The 22,235-nt window shown below is 39.7% G+C and overlaps 1 protein-coding gene across 2 annotated transcripts in view; it reads right to left on the bottom strand.

Moving 5' to 3' along the window:
• Positions 1 to 7,395: 7,395 nt before the first annotated feature.
• FAM3C (FAM3 metabolism regulating signaling molecule C) overlaps positions 7,396 to 22,235 on the bottom strand; it is an 80,519-nt gene continuing 65,679 nt past the window's right edge. For both annotated transcript variants that reach the window (XM_073652064.1, XM_073652065.1), the window contains 5 exons: positions 22,157 to 22,215; positions 18,867 to 18,917; positions 16,735 to 16,819; positions 11,438 to 11,564; positions 7,396 to 10,152 (listed from right to left, as the gene is read on the bottom strand). In XM_073652064.1, coding sequence (XP_073508165.1) covers positions 10,060 to 10,152; positions 11,438 to 11,564; positions 16,735 to 16,819; positions 18,867 to 18,917; positions 22,157 to 22,215 — 415 coding nt within the window. In that variant the 3' untranslated portion in view covers positions 7,396 to 10,059. The remainder of the gene's footprint in view (positions 10,153 to 11,437; positions 11,565 to 16,734; positions 16,820 to 18,866; positions 18,918 to 22,156; positions 22,216 to 22,235) is intronic.

Raw genomic sequence — 22,235 nt, 5'->3', positions numbered from 1 at the left:
TTGGAGCCTTGTCATGGACCATTTTCTTCAACTTCCACCAAAGATTTTCAATTGGATTGAGATCAGGACTATTTGCAGGCCATGACATTGACCTTACGTGTCTTCTTTCAAGGAATGTTTTCACAGTTTTTGCTCTATGGCAGGATGCATTATCATCTTGAAAAATGATGTCATTATCCCCAAACATCCTATCAATTGATGGGATAAGAAAACTGTCCAAAATATCAATGTAAACTTGGGCATTTATTGAAGATGTAATGACAGCCATCTCCCCAGTGCCTTTACCTGACATGCAGCCCTATATCATCAATGACTGTGGAAATTTGCATGTTCTCTTCATGGGGTCATCTTTATAAATCTCATTGGAACGGCACCAAACAAAAGTTCCAGCATCATCACCTTGCCCAATGCAGATTCGCGATTCATCACTGAATATGACTTTCATCCAGTCATCCACAGTCCACGATTGCTTTTCCTTAGCCCATTGTAACCTTGTTTTTTTCTGTTTAGGCGTTAATGATGGCTTTTGTTTAGCTTATGCTTTTGTTTAGCTTTTCTGTATGTAAATCCCATTTCCTTTAGGCGGTTTCTTACAGTTCGGTCATAGACATTGACTCCAGTTTCCTCCCATTCATTCCTCATTTGTTTTGTTGTGCATTTCCTGTTTTGGAGACTAATTGCTTTAACTTTCCGGTCTTGATGCTTTGATGTCTTCCTTGGTCTACCAGTATGTTTGCCTTTAACAACCTTCCCATGTTGTTTGTATTTGGTCCAGATTTTAGACACAGCTGACTGTGAACAACCAACATCTTTTGCAACATTGCGTGATGATTTACCTTCTTTTAAGAGTTTGATAATCCTCTCCTTTGTTTCAATTGACATCTCTCGTGTTGGAGCCATGATTCATGTCAGTCCACTTGGTGCAACAGCTCTCCAAGGTGTGATCACTCCTTTTTAGTAGCAGACTAACAAGCAGATCTAATTTGATGCAGGTGTTCGTTTTGGAAATGAAAATTTACAGGGTGATTCCATAACTATTTCCTCAGAATTGAGTGATTCCATAATTTTTTCCCCTCTGCTTGGTCTGAAAAAAATTACCCTTACTGAGTACCACATTTTTTTTCTTGATTTCTTTTAGTGTTTCTTAAAGCCATAAAGTTGCCATTTGAAATGACTTTAGTTTTGTGCCATGTCTGTGATCTGCTTTTTTTCAACAACATTAAACAACTGAATGAACATCCTCCGAGCCTGGTGATTCCATAATTTTTGCCAAGGGTTGTATAAAATGTCTCCCGGCCTCATTTTAAAGCATAAGGCTCATCTTGCAATGTTGGACAGTACTGATGATCTAGCAGTAGACTCTAGCAGATTCAGCTGAGGCATGTGCTAAGAATCCTGTGCCTTTTACAAGTAATGATTCTATCCTTAGTTTTTGGGGTAGGATTCTTGGCACCAGGATCAGAGTGTGAGGAAGAAGCACCTTCAGTTTTAGGCATAGTGAACAGTAGATAAGTGTTCAGTCCCACCTCTGAGTTGTCCTCTGTTGGTGTTACTTACAAGCAGTAACCAGGACTCAATGCAGCATCAAACAATGAAGGAGGAGTCTCCTCGTAGTCTGCCCCAACATAGCAAGGTGTCTGGGGTAACAAAAGCGAAGCTAATCTTCCATCAGCTGGCAATCCTCACCCCCCAGAAGTAAATCACAGTAGTAGCCCGGAACCAGAAATACGTTTCACCGTGCACAGCGTGAAACACAACCAGAAGTGATGTAACCCTGATGTCAGGGAGTAGTGAATCAGGCCAAATCTGGAAGCAGACAGCTGAGGGTGAGGGCTGCTTGGAGGAGACACAGGCAGGGGAGCTCAAGCCTGGTTAAAAGCAATCTTTTTTTTTTTTTTTTTTTTTTTTTTTTTTTAGCAATGGTGCAGGAGAGATGAATAAGGTGCCAAAATCCATACGGGAATCTTATAAAGGTGGAGGGTGACCTTAGCTGCCCAGCGAGAGAAACGCTTTAAAACTACAGAATCTGATACCAGCCAGAGAGCACTGCTAGATAAAAAGATTTTCTGGCACTTCCATCTATAAAATTCATCTTTTTATAAGAAATTAATTTAAAAATAGGAGGATCCATCATGAGGTTTCTGGCAAACACTACGCTCTTAGTCATAGGAATATTCATATAAATTTTATAGATGGATGTGGCAGAAAATCTATTTTTCTTCTTCGGTTCTACAATAGTGGAGCTTCAACCAGCAGGAATTGGCACCTATTCGGAGACTGTTTTTTCAAGACACATTGTACTTCATGATAGTGGTAAATTTACGTCGATTTTTGTTGCGTTTATTAGTGAAAATATCAGAATTTTGGAGAAAATTTTGCAATTTTCAAATATTCATTTTTATGCCCTTAATCCAGACAGCTATATCACAGAAAATAGTTAATAAATAACATTTACCACATGTCTACTTTACATCAGCATCAATTTTGAAACATTTTTTTGTTAGGAAATTAGAAGGGTTAAAAGTTTATCTGCAATTTCTCATTTTTGCAACAAAATTTACAAAAGCAATTCTCAAAGTGCTCAAAACACATTCAAGAAGTTTATTAACCCTTTTGGTGCTTCACAGGAATTGATGCAATGTGGAAGGAAAACGTGAAAATGTTACTTTTTCTCACAAAAATGTTGCTTTAGCCTCAAATTTTCAAAAGGGTAACATAAGAAAATAGACAATACAATTTGTTGTGCAATTTCTTCTAAGTACGCCGATACACCATATGTGGTGGAAAATACTGTTTGGGGCACTGCAGCGCTCGGAAAGGAAGGAGCACTATTTGACTCTTTGAACGCAAAATTGATAGTAGACGCCATGTCATGTTTGCAGAGCCTCTGATGTGCCTAACCAGTGGAAACCCCTTACAAGTGACTGCATTTTGGAAACTAGAACTTATCTAGATGTGTGGTCAGCACCTTGAACCCCCCAGGTGTTTCACAGAATTTTATAACCTTAAGCTGTGAAAATGAAAATACATTTTTCCCACAAAAATGTTGGTTTTGCCCCAAGTTTTTCATTTTCACAAGTATAACAGGAGAAAATGGATCATACAATTTGTTGTGCAATTTCTCCTGAGAACACAGATACCCCACATACGGTAGAAAACTACTGTATGAGCACACAGCAGGGCTCAGAAGGGAAGGAGCACCAATTGAATTCTGGAGCACAATTTTGGCTAGAATAGATTGCGGATGCCATGTCATATTTGAAGAGACCCTGACATGTCAAAACAGTAGAAACCTGCCCGCGTTACAACATTTTGGAAACTACGCCTCTTGAGGAATTCATATAGGGGTGTAGTGAGCATTTTCAACCTTCAGGCGATTCACAGAATTGTATAACATTAGGCAGAGTCAACGGAAAATTACCATTTTTTTTCCCCACTAAAATGTTACTTTGGCCTCAAGTTTTTAATTTTCAAAAGGGATAATCGGAGAAAATGAACGATTCAATTTGTTACACAATTTTGTCCTGAGTACGCCAATACCCCCCAAATGTGGTCCAAAACTACTTTCGAGGCACAGTGCAAAGCTCAGAAGCTCAGAAGGGAAGAAGCGCCATATTGTAATATGCTGGAATGGTTTGTGGTTGCCATAACCCACTGGAAGAGCCTTTGAGGTTCCAGAAACCCCCCTTAGTGAACCCCAATTACAAACTACACCTCTCAATGAATTCATCTAAGGGTGCATGATGATATTAACACCACAGGTATGTCACAGAATTTTATACCATTGGGCAGTAAAGGATAAACAATTGCATTTTTGCCAGAAAAAAATTTTTTTGCCTCAAATGTTACATTTTCACACAGGGAAATGGGTAAAAATGGCACCAAAATTTGTCACACAATTTCTGCTGAACGTGGAAATACCCCATATGTGGCAGTACAGTACTGCTTAGCCATACGGTGAATCTCGGGAGGAAAGAAGTGCAATTTGACTCTTGGAGAACAAAATAGTAGAATAGTTTGTGGACTCCATATACAGAGCCCTTAAGTGCCAGAAGAGCAGAATCCCCCTCAAGTGACCATATTTTTTAAATTAGATCCCTCTGGAAATTTACCAACAGGTGTAGTGACGATTTTGACTCCATTGGTGGTTTACAGAAACCAGCAGTTTTGGATATTGCCGAGTGAAAATCTGCTATTGTAGAGACCGGTACGTTAGATTGTGCTTCTGGAGCCATACAGTCGTAAATTAAGCAGGCTCTCATGTCTACAGAAACGCCAAACATGTGGACGCTAAATGTGATTTAGGTACACTATGGAGCTCAGAGGTTAGGGAGGCATTTGGATTTGGGAGAGCAAAATTTTTTTAATTTCTTTTTGGGGGCGAGGAGCCATAGCGCTTTTCCAGAGACTTTGTGCTACCAGTAACATGGAAGCCCCCTATATTTCCATTGACAGATGACGGACTTAAGTGGGGACTTCCTTTTTTTGTGGATTGAGTTGAAGCTTTTATTGAGAACATTTTACATAACATGTAGGATCACATTTATCCTGCGCTCTACACTGAGCACTTACTTTGGGGTTTCCATCTAAATATCCGAATAACGTGACTCAGATGAAACCCCTGAGGGATCCATTCACTATAGTGAGGCACCAGAGTTACTATGGACTCCGTCTGGCCTCTATTCAGCGGTGTCCTTTTCAGAAGTGCACAAAACTGTGGCAGACTGCGCTTTTGTAGAGGGGAGCACACGGGGCCGCTACCATCACGCTGTGTGCCGGAACTATCTTTTCTTCGCCCAATGCCCCCTCTACTATTAAGGACTGAAACCGGAGTGTGTATTGCAACGGAGGATTTGCTGTACTCACTGTTACACCGTTCATGACACAGACTTCAAGCAAGACAGGAGATCGTAGATCCGGGTTAACAGACTCACTTTTACTGTGCAATTCTTCCATACACGGCTGCAGTATACAGATCAAGACAAGTTCTTTGGTTAGTGAAGTACCCTTGGTAATGTGCCTTTCCAATGTTTGCTCTCTTCCCTTCCTGAAATCCATCATTATCCACTTCTTCTGGGACCCAGCTAAGAATCTCCCCTCTAGGGATACAGAGGCCTCGCCTTGAGCACCTTTGACAGGCCATGAGCCTAGGACTGTGCCGGCGTCCAGATTCAGTCTCAAATGTATTCTCATTCTGTTCTGATAACTTGCACTAGTAAAACACTTCTTCACTGCGGTCACTGCTAATGGAGTCTGTTTTCCTGTCTGCTCCGTCTTCCTCCACACTCAGTCTCTCTCGCTCTGTACATGGGACAGAACCTACACCGGCCCTCTGCAAATGGGTCTTCAACCCAGGGATGGAGTGGCCTAACACAGGCCTCCCCTAACGGCAGGCATACATTGCATAATGCTCCTCACTACTCACTCTCCCCCAACTGTCTGCAACCCAGAAATGATTTTATATAAAACTGCTCTGATGCTGTACCTCCTCCCAGCTAATAATGTAACCCCTGTCTTAACGCTCTAGTGTCTAAGCAGTGTAGTGTACTAAATCCCTATCTATTGTATAGTTCCCCCTGTGGGCAGACCTCCCGCATCCCAGGGACAGCCTTAGGCAAAGCCTATGGGAAAACCAGCATACAATAATCTGCCATAGGGATTTCACAGCAAACACTATCATAAATCACATAAACATATAACAAATATAAAACAATTAACAACCCCTCCTTGACCCGAAGTCTTCATCACACAGCAGCCCCCTACACTTTTATGCACACCTAAAACAACAGATACCGCCGGATCACTGGCCAGACGGCATTCACAGAGCCTCCATCTGTCTCATCGGGAATTCCGTCTGAATCGCGTATTTCAGAGATTTACACGGAAACCCCGGTGTAAGTGCTCAGCATAGAACGCAGGATAAATGTGCGCAGAGCCTTACTGTGATCTTGGGGAGGCAAAATGAACAAATCAACAGCAGGTCAAGAATTAGTTTTATTTATTTTTTACGCCGGTTCCTCGTGCGGTATAAGTGATTAGACTACTTTATTCTTAGGGTCGGTGCGATTACAGTGACACCAGATTTATGCAGTTTTTTTTTTATGTTTGACTGCTATTAAGCACTAAAAAAAAATGCTTTTGTTGCATCGCCATATTTTGAGAGCTATAATTTTCTATATTTTTGCTGAGAGTCATGTGAGGGCTTGTTTTTTTCAAAATTTGGGGTTTTTATTGGTACCATTTTCGGGCACATTAAATTTTTGGATTGCTTCCTATTTAAATTTTTGGGAGGCAGAATGAACAAAAAACAACAATTGATAAATTGCTTTTTTGTTTTTTATGCCATTCGCTGTGTGGTAAAAGTGATAAGACAGCTTTATTCTTCGGGTCAGTACGATTACAGTGATAGCACATTTATATAATGTTTTACGGCTTTTACTCAATAAAAACTACTTTACAGAAAAAAAGAATGGTTTTTGCATCACTAAATTCTGAGACTATAACTTTTTTATTTTTCCACTGATGGAGCTGTATGGCGGTTTGTTTTTTGCGGGACAAGATGATGTTTTCAGTGATATCATTTTTATTTACATTCAAATTTTTGATCATGTTAACTCCAGTTTTTTTTGGGCGGTATGATGAAAAAACATTTTTTGCCATGTTTTTTATGGAGTTCACTGAAGGGGTTATTGTGTGACAGTTTATAGATCGGCTCGTTATGGACGATGCCAAATATGTGTATATTTTGTTTTTTTACATAAATATACCTATTTATTGGTAAAATATATTTTGCATTCTTTATTATTTTGTGATTTTTAAAAATAATTTTGCAATTTTTTTTCATCTACTTTTCCCTCTATGGGACTAACTTTTATTACTCTGATCATTGGTATAATGCATTGCAATGCATTATACCGGTCAGTGCTGCACTGACAGAACACCTTTTAGACCATGGTCCAGAGAGGCTACTGTAGCTGGCAGACCAGGAGGTCGGTGTGACGACCTCAGGTGGCCATGGCAACAATCTGCCGATTGACGGGGAAGCCGATCATGTGGGAGAGCGGGCACTGCTCCTGGCTATGACCAACGGGCTCGGCTATCACTTAAGCCGAGCTCCTGGTGGTGATCATGTGGGAACTGCTCCTGTGCCTGCATGATCGCCATGACGTAAATTTATATCACTTTGTGGGAACTCCTTCCCGACCATGATGTAAACTTAGATCAAATGTCTTGAAGGGGTTAAAGAAAACTGCTGACTTTTTTCAGCTCAGCTCTTGATTACCTTTGCACTGTAATACTTCTATTAGTAGAAACTGATGGCTTATCAGCAGGGAAATTCCTATGCAAAGATTGGGATACCTATGGGCTAGACAAATAAAAATAAGAACAACAAAGTACATTATTTTAGTTTATTAAAATATTGTCTAATAGTGCAGTCAGTTAAAAAAAACGTCAAACAAAACTATATGTGTATATGAACAAGGCAAGCAGTATTGCTTTTCATCAACCTTTTTAATGTGAAAATGTAAATTTAATAATTTATGTTAAAAAAAATATATTGACCTCTTGCTGTTTTTTTTTCTCATGTATCTAAACTAGCCTAGCATCAGACGGTCATTAGTGAGCGGTTTCATACAAGAGGCAAAACATGTTTACTAAGGGGTTGCCTAGTGAAAAGAAGTTATAACTTGGGTAATAAAATATAAATCAGTAGGTATTTGTAAATTGGGCCCCCATCGATTGGAAGATCAGGGCACTTTTATCTCTGTTATAATGGAGCAACAGTGCACATATTCGACTGCCGCTCCATTTATTCTACTTGGCGACTGCCAGAAAGGGTGCTCGGCAGTCAAGAGAAATTTAATGGTGTGCCAGTCAAGTATGCGCACCACCGCATCCTTCTAACAGAGCTATAGGTGACCGATCAGTGGGGGTCCCAGCAGTATGACCATTTTTAATCTATAAGTTATCACCTATTCTCTGGACAACTCCCATTAATGATGTAAATAAATGACATGCTTTCAAATCACTAAGGCAGACACACCGATCAGCCATAACACTTAAACCAATAAAGAACATTGACCACCTTGTTGCTATTGTAACTGTGAAAGAGGGTCACAGCATCTGTAAAAAAAAAAAAAAAAAGGACGGGTCTTTTGGTTTGTACCTAGTATGCAGTGGTTAGTACCTACCAGAAATGGTCCAAGGAAGGCCAACAGTGACAAGGTTATGAGTGCCCAAGACTGACTGATATATGTGTGGGGGAACAAAGGCTAGGCTACTTGTACTACAACAGCTTTTCTGTGAGATCGGACTAAATTGCTGGAAAAATTAATGATGGCTATGATAGAAAGGTGTCAGAACATAATGTGTAATGCAGCTTGTAGGGTATGACCTACATTGTCAATCTCTGTTCACTGCTGAAAGTGCCTACAATGGATGTGTGGTCATCATAACTGGCCATGGAATATTGGAAGATTGTGTCCTGGATGGATTAGGTTTTCTTTTACATCATGTGGGCAGTTGGGGTTGGATGGCACCAGGCTGGACTGTCAAAAGAAGTCCAGTTAGTGGAGAATGTGTAAGGATCTAGGAAATTTGGGAAACCTTGGGTCTTAGCATTCATGTGGATGTTCCTTTGAATAACATTGCTGTAGACCAAACGTATTCCTTCATGGTAATGGTATTAGCTAATATCAAAGGCTTCTTTATATTAGGATAATGTCTCCTGCCACACTTCAGATATTGTTCAGGAATATAAAAAAAAGACCATAACAGAGTTCAAAGAATTGTTTTGATGTACAATTTCTCAGAACCTAGTCTGAATTACTGATCTGTTGGATGAGCGGGAAAAACAAGACTATGGTTGAGGCCAAATCTCGCAACTTACAGGACATAAAAGATGTGCTGCGAACACCCTGGTGCCCGATACCACGGGACCCCATCAGAGGTCTTGTGACGTTCAGGCCTCGATAGGTCACAAGGGTGACCTATACATATACAATATTAGAAAGGTGGGTTTAATGTTATGGCTGGTGCGTGCGTAGTATATACAACAATAGGAACATACATTGGTGTAAAAGGTCCATGGTAGTTTTTGCTACTTCTCGTCATGAAGGTTTATAAGGTCACATAGACAGTGAATATCATACTGCATGCTGTAGCAGATTCCCACTGCTCAGAGATTATTACTATATAACAAATGTATTGGTACACCCTGGAATGTGTCTTTTTATTCTAAAAATATGAAACCTTATACATCAGACTTGCACGTTAACATTGAATTTTACCACTGACAAACGCGTATGACATTTGCTAAAGTTCCAGAATAGCTGATGACAATCAATACAATGTTGTAAAATTAATGACCATAAAATACTGCACAAACACTCAATCATTCTCACACGAGACTAAAAGTAAAGCTCCAACATCAATGCTTTGACATTATTGCACAGTAGGAAAAGATTGCTGCTTATTTACTGGAAAATGGTCCTGAAAATCCAAAAAGCTTTTGTTTTTTTTAATAGAAATGTCATTAGTAAATAGGTCCTCTATAGACAACAAAAAAATGGAAACAAACTTACAAACATTTCTTAAAATTCTAATAGAAAAATGACAATGCAGACTGAACTGTATGCGACAGCAATGGTGCAAAACCTTATCCCAGATTTTATAAAACGCAGTCTATAGATGTACAGCCAAAACAATCCTTCTGAAAAATCTTTGGTGGAATAAAGAAAGTCCAATGGAAAAAAAAAGCTATTTTGTTGAAGAAAAAGACCAGGAACAGTGCAGACCTTCGCATCTTATTCCAGTAGGTACTATCAAGACAGACCCCATCGCAGTCCCAACATGGGTTCCAAAATATTCATTATATCTTCTATTATTTCTGCTGTTTTTACAAAAAATACCCATTTGTATAAGCAATAAATAAATTTCATGTAGGATCATGCTCACATCAACAATGATGAATGGAACTGTTCAGTATTTTATTACTTTGTTGGCTGTTAAAAAAGGCATTCCTATCCAAGTCCATAGTAATATTGTGGCCTAATCTATTCAGTCATTCTGCTTCTGAGGAATGCATCCTTCCATTTCCACCACTTCAGGCCACCCTTCATATTTGTTGGTATCCTTATTGTTCTTTATGTGCTGAAGGCAAAAATAAAAAAACATCACAGTTATTTAAATTTAAAAAAAAAATAAAAATATTGGATAATATTTCTAAGGGTTTTCCATTTATAAAAAAACATGGCCCCAATGCGTTTACACATAAAATAAACACAGCAGGTTCACTACAGTGAACATCATCTCTGCAGCCAATCGCTAAGCTCAGTGGCTTGTGCGGTCTGCATCGGCAGAGCTGCTGAGCTCAGTGATTGGCTGCAGAGGTGATATGCACTGGTGACGTCACCGCTACAGAGAACATCATCTCTGCAACCAATCGCTAACCTTAGTAGCTCGTGCGGTCTGCATTGGCAGAGCTGCTGAGCTCAGTGATTGGCTGCAGAGGTGATATGCACTGGTGACGTCACTGCTACAGAGAACATCATCTTTGCAACCAATCGCTAAGCTCAGTGGCTCGTGCGGTCTGCATTGGCAGAGCTGCTGAGCTCAGTGATTGGCTGCAGAGGTGATATGCACTGGTGACGTCACCGCTACAGAGAACATCATCTCTGCAACCAATCGCTAACCTTAGTAGCTCGTGCGGTCTGCATCGGCAGAGCTGCTGAGCTCAGTGATTGGCTGCAGAGGTGATATGCACTGGTGACGTCACTGCTACAGAGAACATCATCTTTGCAACCAATCGCTAAGCTCAGTGGCTCGTGCGGTCTGCATTGGCAGAGCTGCTGAGCTCAGTGATTGGCTGCAGAGGTGATATGCACTGCAGTAGTGACATCACCAGTGTAACTAGTAAACAGAGACTGGAGTAGCAGCGGACATCCAGGGCAGGATCCCGGAGAAGAGGATTATCTGCTGCATTTGTTATTTTACATGTACTGAAACGTTTTGGGACTATGCTTCTAAAAAGTGGAAAAATCTGTTAAGTTTAAGCATAAGAAAAACAAAAGTGTGTTAGTGTTCTGCGCCGTGATTTTTAACCAACAAGGACACATGTAAATGGAATGTGCGTTATCCTCAAGTCGACATGAGTTTGCCCAGTGCAAAAACATTGTACAAATAGAACATAAAAAAAAAGATCGCCAGAAATACAAAAGTATTGCAATGAATTATCCCAAATAATCAAAAGTTCCTGTCGGAGAATGAAAAAATGTTTAATGCAAATGTTTACATTTTTTTTAAATTATTATTAAAATAAAACAAAAAATAATAAGATTACGTGGGATTTTGCTGCATTAGTTTTACCCTTCATCATGATGCTTTATGGCAGGGTTTGGTTTCTGATTTTTCTTAATACGAATTTGAGCACTCTTACCTGCTCAAATGGACTTTTCGTTTTGATGCCTTTTCCACCAACAAAGACCCAGTTGTCTCTGAAGCTCAGAGAGTTGATAACTGTGCTGCCGAGTTCAGAAATCAGTTTCCGTGCTTCGTCATTCAATCTGTAATTTGTTACACATAAGACTGAATAAGTAAAGGTAAAGTATATGATATTAAAGCCCCACTCCAGCGGTTTTGTTATTGCAGCACTGGAGTGGTGCTACTTATGTAAGGTCGCTGCCCCTAGTTTTATACTTAGCAGCTGCCGTCTCACTCCAGTATTTGAAAAGTGACCTCCGGCTCGCTCCAGCAATGCAGGTCTACGAGAGCCAGAACGAGACTGTCATAGACTTACACTGAGAGCTTGTGACCGTTACCAGACTTCCGGTCAGTCAGACGTTGCTGTCACAGTACGGTGGCACGGGACCAAAGCGGTACGGGGAAGGGCTGTAGACGGCAGGAGGAGAGTATAATATTAGGTGAAGGGATCTTACACAAAAAAAAAAAAAAAAAAAGCAGTGGAGTGGTGCCAGGTCCAGCCACTATAAAATGAGCTATGTATTAGACTTTTCAAGAGGTCATGAGTGATTGCAGTTAAAAAAAACAAAAAGCTTTATTAAACCTTTTTAAATTGGTAAAATGAATCTATATATTAAATGCGGTCATATTCCTTCATTACGTATACTAAATTCTGAAAGAAAAAAAGAACAAACTTTCAGCAGCTTCTCTCTTCTAGTATAATGGGATCATTCCAAAGAAACGAAAGTATAAAAAAAAAAAAATTCCCTAAAATGTACAATATATTTATATATATACACACACATACATATATATACACATACATATATACATACACACACATAGATATATATAGATATATACATATATATACATATATATATATATTTATTACACACATATACACACACATATATATATTTTTTTTTTTAAATGTCCAAAACTACTACATAAAACTAAGGCAACAGTAGAGGTGAGGGGAAGGAATCTGCTCCTCGTAGAATGTAACTTTTTGAGAGCATCCAGGTTGCCTCCACTTTTCCTACATTAACAGTCACATGCCCTAGTGAAGGGGTAATGAAAAATGATTATAGAAACTGCTCAGAAGTCATAAGTACACAAGTAATGTGCATCTGTGCCGGAAAAAAGGGGTAGAGATTAGACTGTTCTGAGAGGTGATGAGAAAACCTTCAATCCGTCTTCAAGAACCAAGTCGTTTTGGACAGAGATGAAAAAATAATTTAGAACCGAGGTGCCAAGCGCTTCTGTGCCTGCAGCTTATGGGCCTTTGATACATCTCTAGGCCATCAGTGCATCTAAGGAAGGATTATCATGTAGGAAGATCACAAGGTCACCCTCTGCAGCGGCCAAAAAAAATAAGATTTACTCTCCAACTGGGAGCAATGTTACTGATATAGCTATAAGATAGTTTTATGTGGTCCTGTCCCATATGAACCGGTAATGGAATAAATCAAATATTATACATATTTATATACAAATTCTGAGAGTACACAAGTCCCGAATGAAAGGTGCGTGACATTCAATTCTGGACCAAAATTATCCACTGCCCATGTGTAACCAAGTTCTCCCCTACACTGTTAAATACATAGATTTCTTTGCGCCTATTTTTTGTCTAGTTTTGTGTGTATTTCGCTTTTTTCTTTGCCCCCAATTCATTATTCTATTTGCACCTTTTTCTAAGCCCATTTTATATCTGCTCGCCTGTTTTAGTTTTGTTTTCCGCTTAATAGACGGCGTTTTGTGATTCCAGATGTTTTCTCCCGATTCATCAATTGCGACTTTTTAAAAAAAAAAAAAAAAAAAAAACAAACGCAAAAATTGGTGCAACAGTACACCACTCTACCCTGAGGTATTTTTTCAGCAATTTTTGTTTTATTTTGCAAAATGCGTGACTTTTTGCACTAAAAAGTAAAAAAAAAAGCTCAAGACAGAAAAAAAAGCACAATTTTTTTTACAAATTCAAGAATTGCATGAGCCATTTGAAGAATTTGGCGCAAAAAATGTCAGCTAATGACACAAGACAAAAAAAGAACAGAGACTTAAAAACAAACAAAAAAAGCACGTTAAATGATGAATCTGGGCCCAAGTTTCTTTTTTGCCATTATCCTTCCCTATTTGCCCACATACTAGAAGGGAGAAGCTGTGCTAACAAAATGCTGCAGATTGGTACCTGTCTAGGAACGGTGAAGGGGTATTATTTTACTACCAATCCATGCAAAACAACGAGAAGAGACAAATATCCCCAAATTTTCTATATAATAATCTATATTGACATAAGTGTTTAAAAATATCATGTGGGGAGGGGACAAGCACCTCGACAATTCATATTGTTTATAAGTTGTCCCAATGTTAAAGTGTAACTGTCGTTTTAAATTTTTATTTCAGAAATCAATAGTGCAGATGAAAATAAGCAACTTTGTGAATCTGCTTCTTTCTCCGCTAGGACTGATCACTCATTTTCAAAATCCTTAATTCACAGGTAAAACCTGTATTCAGTGAAGACAGACTTTCCCATTATTGAGGTAGGAGATGGCAGCTGCTACTGATAATATATGTAGATGGTGAAAACGATGGAGGATCCTTGCCACTAGCTCCTCCCTCCTCCATAGAATCTTATCAGTAACAGCTGCCATCTCCTATCTCAGTAATGGGAAAGTCTGTCTTCACTGAATACTGATTTTACCTCAGAATTGAGAATTTTGAAAACTATTAATCAGCCCAGGAGGAGAAAGAAGCAGATTTCTCTCAGAAGATATATCACAAAGTTTCTAATTTTCATGTGTATTATTGATTTAAGAATTAAAACAATGGTTATGCTTTAAGCTGCTGAAACTTAAAAAGGGAAACAGATCGAGATGTGGTTTTGGCAAGTACAGCCCATCTAATATGTCTGTAGGTTCAAGGACTATCTACCAAAGATATCCCAAACTGCTCGATGAGTGACAAGTCCGGAGACATTGCAGGCCATGGTTGCACATTTAGGCCACGCAGGCTGCTCACAGGAGAGCAACATGCAGTTTGTAGTTCGGTTGAAATACAGTTCCTGGGACACTTTTACTTTATCTCGTGAAGGCCTCTTCTTAGCATTGCCCGCGTGGTTTCAACCAATCTCCATCATTGTTTCGAAGACAAAAGCAGGAGTCATCACTGAAGAGGACAGACCTCATTTCCAGGCTCCATTGCCATCTTGCTCTGCACAATGATAGACTTTGAGAATAGTGGCGTGAGGTCAATGGAATACCTGTAGCTGGACGTCTGCCACGTCGCCCAGTGTTGTGCAAATGTCTTCTGATTATTTGTATGGATACCGTTTGTCAATTTAAGCTGGTTATGTGATAGCAATATCACTTGCACTGCAGAATGGTTTGCCATATGTCATTCTTCTAATTTCATGAGACCACGTAGGTAATGCCATGAAGAGGCCTTCACGAGAGAATGTCTCATCGGTCCTATTCCTGGAATTATGGTATACGGTAACACATTGTATGGTAGCCGGACCCTTGAATCTTCATTCTAAGTGCACTAACAGCTCGGTATTATATTGAATTGATGGAGGAACCAGTGGTACGGCCATTTCAACAAAGTGTCCCAGGAACTGTTTTTCAACACGAGAAAATCAAGCCGCATGTTGCTCATGCAACTGAGAGCAGCGGCGTGGCCTAAACGTACTACCATGGCCAGTGGTGTCTCTGGATTTGCCTTCCATCAAGCACACATGGGACGTCATTGGTCAGCAATTACAAAGGGAGCTGCCAGCAGTGAATCTTGATGATGTTTTTGCCCATGAGCATTTATCATGGCAGAACATTCCTCAGATCATTAATAACCTCATTGATAGAATGCTAAGGAGTCTAAGTTCTGCACGTGGTGCTCATGCTGGGTACTGAATAAATAAAGAAGTTTTGAAAATTTTGCTTTAATCATTTGCATATCATTAATATGTCTTTTGGTCTTGTGCTTTGCAATTTCAATGCTGAGGACTGTATCTGCTCAAATATGTATAATCTCACTTTCTAAGGATTGATAGGGTTGTACTGCCATCTGCTGCTTATTCATTACTACTGCACTGTTATTTGCTAATGATACAATTTGATGTTGGATTTCTTGTTCTCCACATTTGAGCTCTACTGAAAAGCTTTTTTTTTTTTTAAAACTTGCCATCTCAGACTTTGCAGTATTGCTCTAGCATCTAAAATTCTGCACTGTAAGTATCTTGCATTGTGTGCGCCTTTTTGTGTACTCTGCTATGTTTTTCTATCACCACTGTCCTAAGTCATATCTATCTATACAGAGTTTTTATAGATGACATGTTTGGATGAGAAGGGAAGTGATGACATTGTCCTGCAGAGCCCCAATATCTATGTCATTGAGTCTTTCTGGGATTACATGAAAAGACATGAGAATTAGAATAAGCCTACATCCACAGAAGATCTGTGGTCAGTTCTCCACAATGTTTGGAACAAGCTCCAGCTGAGTTTCTTCCAAACCTGAGTACAAGTATACCTAGAAGAATTGATGCTGTTTTAAAGGCAAAGATGATCACACCAAATCTTGATGTGATTCTGATTTCTCTTTTGCTCATACACTTTACATTTTGTTAATAAAGGATAATAAACTATTAACACTCCGATTTATCAAAAGCATTCTTACTGTTCCCACACAGTAACTTTTGCACAGTACTGTATGCATATTTATATATCTATAGATATCTATCTAGTAAAAAATTGGAATAGCACCATATATATTCTAGGTCCTGGGTGCAAGGCCCCCAAAAGTAAATATCCGTTTGCAATAATAATATCCCAAAAAAAAAGCAGGCAGCACTCCAAAAATTCTTTTGTGAAAACAAGCAACCTTTGTCAATCTATATATCTATGTATATATAGATATATATACACACAACTGGATCCAGGGCAGGCAGCAGTAATGTCATAGTTTCACAAGCCGGATCGCTGTGACTTAGGATTGGCTGCAGCAGTCAGATGACTGAGCTGGGTGTCATCATAAAACATCAGATGACATGCTACTGAAGTCATGTGAGTGCTGCAGCCAATCACAGGCAGCAGATTTCCTGTAGTTAATGGAATAGTAACATCACAGCTTACTGTATCCGCACATATCATGGAGCGGCGTGCGCTGGATCCACGTGGGCGCAGATAGGTGTGTAGAACAGAAATCGAATTGTTTTACATATCCCGTCCCCAGGGCAAAATTATATTTTGACTGGATTACCCCCTTAAGTTTGACACTTACTTTGTTGCTCCGTCATCATAGGTCGCCATACAAACTATTGTTCCATCTGGAATCTTCTTCAGGAATTCAATAAAGGGGGCTACATCTAGAAAATATACAATACAGAAATCAAAGCTTGAAATGAGGAGTCGTTCGTAAAAAGGCTTCCGTCAGATGAGACTGATAAAGTTACAGGGGTCTTCAAGGCAGAGAAGGAAAAAAAAAAGTCTGTAGTCTCTATGTGACTGCAGACTGACAGATGGTGACAGTGTGCGGTGTCATAATTCCCTGTATTCTCAGTGCGAGTAGGAGGTCAAGTATGCGATTTGTCTAGTTGTGCCGACTAGGCTCTTCTCCATGTCTCTCGCTGTTTTATTGAGAGAAGCAGATCAGAATCTAGTCAGCACTTGACTGCAAGTATGCAAATCACATATAAGACGGTCACATACAGGGAAATTGTGACAGTGTACACATTGCACAATGTCACGATTCAGCAGTCTGCAGCAAACAAAGCAACTGCAGACTTTTCTCCTCAGTCTGGAAAACCCCTTTAATACCAATAATTAAAACACAGTAGCTTGTGCTCCTCATCTGCATCCGTTCATAACAGAAGGTAGAACTAGGGCAGTGCAGACAAAAATTGGGGTGATAAATGTCATTGTTTTTTGGGATACGTAGCATACCAGAGCCATGCAGGATACTTTAGGATTGAATGGTCAAGGCACACCTCCATGTAAGAGCGCGCTCATACACCATTTTAAAGTGTTCATTTGCCAGATTTGCTCACAATACTTATCAGACATATCCATAGGCCCAGTGTCACTGGTCGGTTAACCTTTTCTCTTCTGTATGGAATAGTGCAATTAAACCATAGACCATGTGGTACACAGTTTTTTGATACCATAGGGAGACTGAGCGACACATGCCACTGTACTCGCAGTGTGAAAACAGCCTTGAAATGGTTTCATTGCATAAGTTTAAGAACCTTTGTTCTAAAGTGGTTACATAAAGCAGATCTGTCACAAGATTTCATAATATAGACAACATATATTCTTAAATAGATCATAAACCTGATGAGGCTGGCATACTTACATTTAAATAACATTTAAATTGGCATTTTGAATTCATATTTAGCTAAAACTCTTGTTTTAACTTTGAGGATTGTTCACCATTCTGAATTTTAGAAGTATACCAGCCTCATCAGGTCTAAGGTATCTATTTACAGTGATTTAATCTGTTTTTACTGAGAATTTGGTGACAGATCTGTTTTAATTTTTACATTATGCTTTACAGTTTGAAGTAGACGCACAAACTGTGTCTTAGTAAGAGATAAGATTGACTTCTAGAACAAATACATTTAAAGGGGTTTTCTACTTAGAAATAGTAGACTAACAGCAAATACTCCACCCCCCCCCCCCACACACACACCAGGTCCAGTTTTAGCTCTCTGCCACTGCGGCTTCGGTCTCAGTGTTTTGGCAACAGCTGTGATGTCATGTTGACAGTTCACATTACCGCTGCAGCCAATCAAAGGACTCAGAGGCTCTGCCCACATAGATGACACTAGTCACCAAACTTAGTGATTGGCTGCAGTGGTGATGAACACTGTCGAATCGACGTCACCAATGCAGCCAAAACACTGAGACTGGAGCAGTGGCGGAGAGCCGATGCTGGAAAGGAAGAGGGTAAGTGCCTATTCTGCTTGTTATGTTAGGTACTGTATATAAAAACGTCTGGGATTCAGTTTTGTTAAAGTGAAAAACCACTTTAATGAAAAAATAATAATTTGAAAAACTTATCAGACAAGGAAAACACCTTATCTTATGAGATCTCCATCAATCTATTATTTACAGATTACACAAGTAAACTTACCCACAAAGGCCCTGTCCACATCTGCATTGTGTTTCCTATTTTATAAAGGAACATCACGATGTAATGCTAGATCAGTCATATGACAATTACCACCCGCGTCCCACGGAGCCAATAGACTCAATGCTCCACTGTAGTCCACTGACAAAATATGCGAGTCTCCAGTCCATGGTAAACATGGCATAACTTGGCCCTTTCCCAATTAACTGATTTATAAGAAGCTAAATTGTAAAGATTTTAAAGAATGAACTTTTTCTTTTTTTTTTAAAAAACCAATACCTTACCTCCACCCCACAGGTCATAATACTTTGTTTCAATTACTTCTCCAGTTTTCCCTAAAAAGATAAAAATGATCATATTAAAGCGCTTCCATATATAAAAGGTTAAGAGTATAAAGTATATGTGACGCCCAGCTGTGCTTGGTATCACAGATCCTAGAAGGGTGTATTGAAGGATTCCTCCACAAGAGGCCCCCATAACCATTCACACATCTCCACCTTCCACCTCAGACCACCAGAGGGAGCTCCTTAGGGAGATATATAATGGAAGGTGGAGCCAGGCAGCAGTCCAGTCTAGCTGTGGCTAGAATCGAGTACAGTCTGGATTAGCAGTGAGTCCAGTACAGCCTGAGAGGAGTTACCTCAGAGGACAAAAGTCTGTTCCTGCTCCTGCAATTGCTATCCTGCAGTGGAGCTTATCCAGATCAAGACTCTGTGTTGCTCAGAGAGGTGAGCTTTCGGTGTGCGGGCGCCATAAGATCGGTGAAGAGCAGCACGCTGCCATTAGTGTGAGTAGCCTATTGAGGGTCCGAGTAGGCCGAAGGCAAAAGGAGTAGAGAGTTAGTTCATAGGGGGCAGAGGAGCTTAACTAGCTCACCCCGAAGAAGCAGTTACCGGGATCTCCACGACCCAGTAAGATAAACCGGAATCCCTGGAGAACTACAAGTCCCAGGATCGCTAAAGTGCTGATACGTACCAGAGCCAGGAGACACATAGGCCCCATAGGTCAGGAGCGTGCACTCCAAGAGAAGGCCCTACCACAAGGTCAGCCAGCGCAGGACAGAGACAAAGTTAGGCCTAGCTCCAGGCAGGTCAGAAACTTATTACGCAGCAGCAAGAACCAGGAGGCCCAAAACCTGCTCATTGGGAAGGATCCGGACATACACCCTTCACCCTACAGTGCTCCGGGACGTGCCTGAATTTCCATCAGTAAAAGGTACTGAAGTGACTATTGTGTCCGTCCCTGTTCTTGCTCTGACCCGGTGGGGTCTCTTTGTCCTGCATACCCCGTCCATACCCTGCCCTGAGGCCTAGCTGCACCTGTGGGGAGCCATACCATCTAGCTGCCTTATCACCGGCCTCAGTGGACTGCGCAGCGCTGGTGAATATCATCAGAAACCATAGGTGGCGTCACGAACTTTTATAAACTTAACATCTATCAACGCCTTTTTAAAGAGAGACCCCAGAGTACGTGCCCGGGAGAAGACCACCACGACCACCTTAAGGCTAAAGGCCCGGGTAACCGAGTCATCCCCCATCCCCTGGGCTTGTCATATACAGTTATTAATAGTATTTACTTTTCTGCTGATATTTGGGGGGAAAATGTAGGGACAAAAATGAGGTGTATTTTTCACAATTTTATTTTATTTTTTTACAAGCCAGAAAGACAGGTCAACTCATTTAAATTGCGTTCAGCTTTCCGTAGAATTTATTTTTATATATACAGACAAGTTGTTTTTTTTTAGACTGGGGAGGGGCTAAAAATAGCGATTCTGACTGGCAGTAGCTTATTTAATTTAATTTAGTTTTTCTTTTATTTCACACATTGTGTCCCTCTGTAAGGTCATAAATGTTAGTGTGGAAATTTCAACATATAAATACATTTTTAGATTGCATATTTCCCCTGTAACTGGGGATAGCATATTAGTTCCAGGTACAAGTTAAATCCAGCATCCTGTGCGAACAAAAGAGCTGATTTGAGTGTTAGGACCCAGCAATTACTGCTCTGTCCCATTAGAGCTTCCTATACTGTATACATTTACTGACTGTGGTGGACTAACTATGCTAAAAATTAACCTTTATTATGATACATTAAAAACATATATATCCACCGTACCCAACATGCAGTCTATCCAATCTGAACTTTTTTTATGGGACATATTTTGGATACTAATAATAAAAAATCATTTGTGCATATTCTTATTCTATAGGTAAATATTGCTATACTTTGTTACGGTACTAGCTTTGGTTCCTTCACACAGATCTTAATAATCCGAGATCGTTCAACCTTGTGTACATCTATCACAAATGACCCCAACGTGCACATTATTTTGTTCCCTAAATTTCGGTTATCCAGAGGACTAAATGATTTCCCCCACAGATAGAATGTTTCCTAACCTAGCAATTCCTCACATGGCTGATACATGGTACTGCCCTCATTGGAGCTCCTAATATTAATGGATTGCGCTTTTGTTGCTCAGTGTTCCTAAGCTGCAAAAGCTGATAATTACCGAACTGTAAATATTTACTGTTGAGCACCAGGTGATTACTTTGTCACCCCTCTATTGCTTCTACAGTACCGCCGATCTAATCCTCCAGGGTTCTTTATTGCTGAACTCCATTAACTACATTCTTTATTGCTGAACTCCATGAACTACACTTATTCACCTCAACGCATTTCACCCATTCATTATTCATTTAGCACAGGAGCTTTTACTCCCGGCCATGATGCGGCTCTGTGGATAACAGAAATTTAACAGAAACAAAATCTGTTCAAGGGCCAAATAGCAATGGTTTAACAACAAATAATTGGTATAGTACTGGAACACTGAGTAATTCTAGATGATTGCTGAGCATCTGAATTGAGGGCAAAGTGCAATAATAAGCAAACAATTATATTGATATCCATACACTGAGAATATATTTCTTGCCACAAAGATAATGTGCACGTTGGGATAATTTTTTGATGGATGTGCACAAGTTTGAATGATCTCACATTATTAGGATCTGTCTGAAGGAACCCATTTACCTATAGAATAAAAGTATACACAAATGATTTTTTATTATTAGTATCCAAAATCTGTCCCAAGAAAAAGGTTCAGATTGGATAGAATGCAAGTTTAGTATGTTTGATATATGGATTTTTAATGCATCATAATAAAGGTTCATTTTTAGCATAGTTAGTCCACCAGAGTCAGTAAATTTAATTTATTTAGTGTACATTTTTTTTGGAGTATAGAGGTCCTCAATCAGTGATTACTTCTTATACTCTATGCACAGAGATTGTTAAGTAGTTATCATCTGTCGGGGGAGAGAGTTGAGAGGCCATCATGCACATTAGATGATCGTCCAGTCCCAACAAAATTGGAGGGTTTGCGCACCATTAGTCTAATGTGTATGAGAGCCTTTACTGTCTGGGGAAGCCAAAAGACTGGAAATTTGTGAGAACATCAGAAAAAAGTAAAACGCTGATTACCTCTCTCAGACTCCACAAAAGCTAGATCCCAAACTGTGAAATGTTGGGTACACCTAAACAAGACAACTCATTTGTAATAGCTAAAACAGTAATCACCTACCATTCACCAAAGCAGTGTTAATGCCTCGTCCAACATTGTTCTTCACACCACTCATCAAACTATAGAAAGAAAGAAAAAT

The sequence above is a fragment of the Phyllobates terribilis genome, unplaced genomic scaffold, assembly GCF_046119375.1.
Source record: "Phyllobates terribilis strain yellow unplaced genomic scaffold, ASM4611937v1 Scaffold_11__3_contigs__length_659146591, whole genome shotgun sequence".
NCBI lineage: Eukaryota > Metazoa > Chordata > Amphibia > Anura > Dendrobatidae > Phyllobates > Phyllobates terribilis.
The sequence above is the reverse complement of the archived record's forward strand: the minus strand, read 5'-3'. Positions and strand labels throughout refer to the sequence as shown.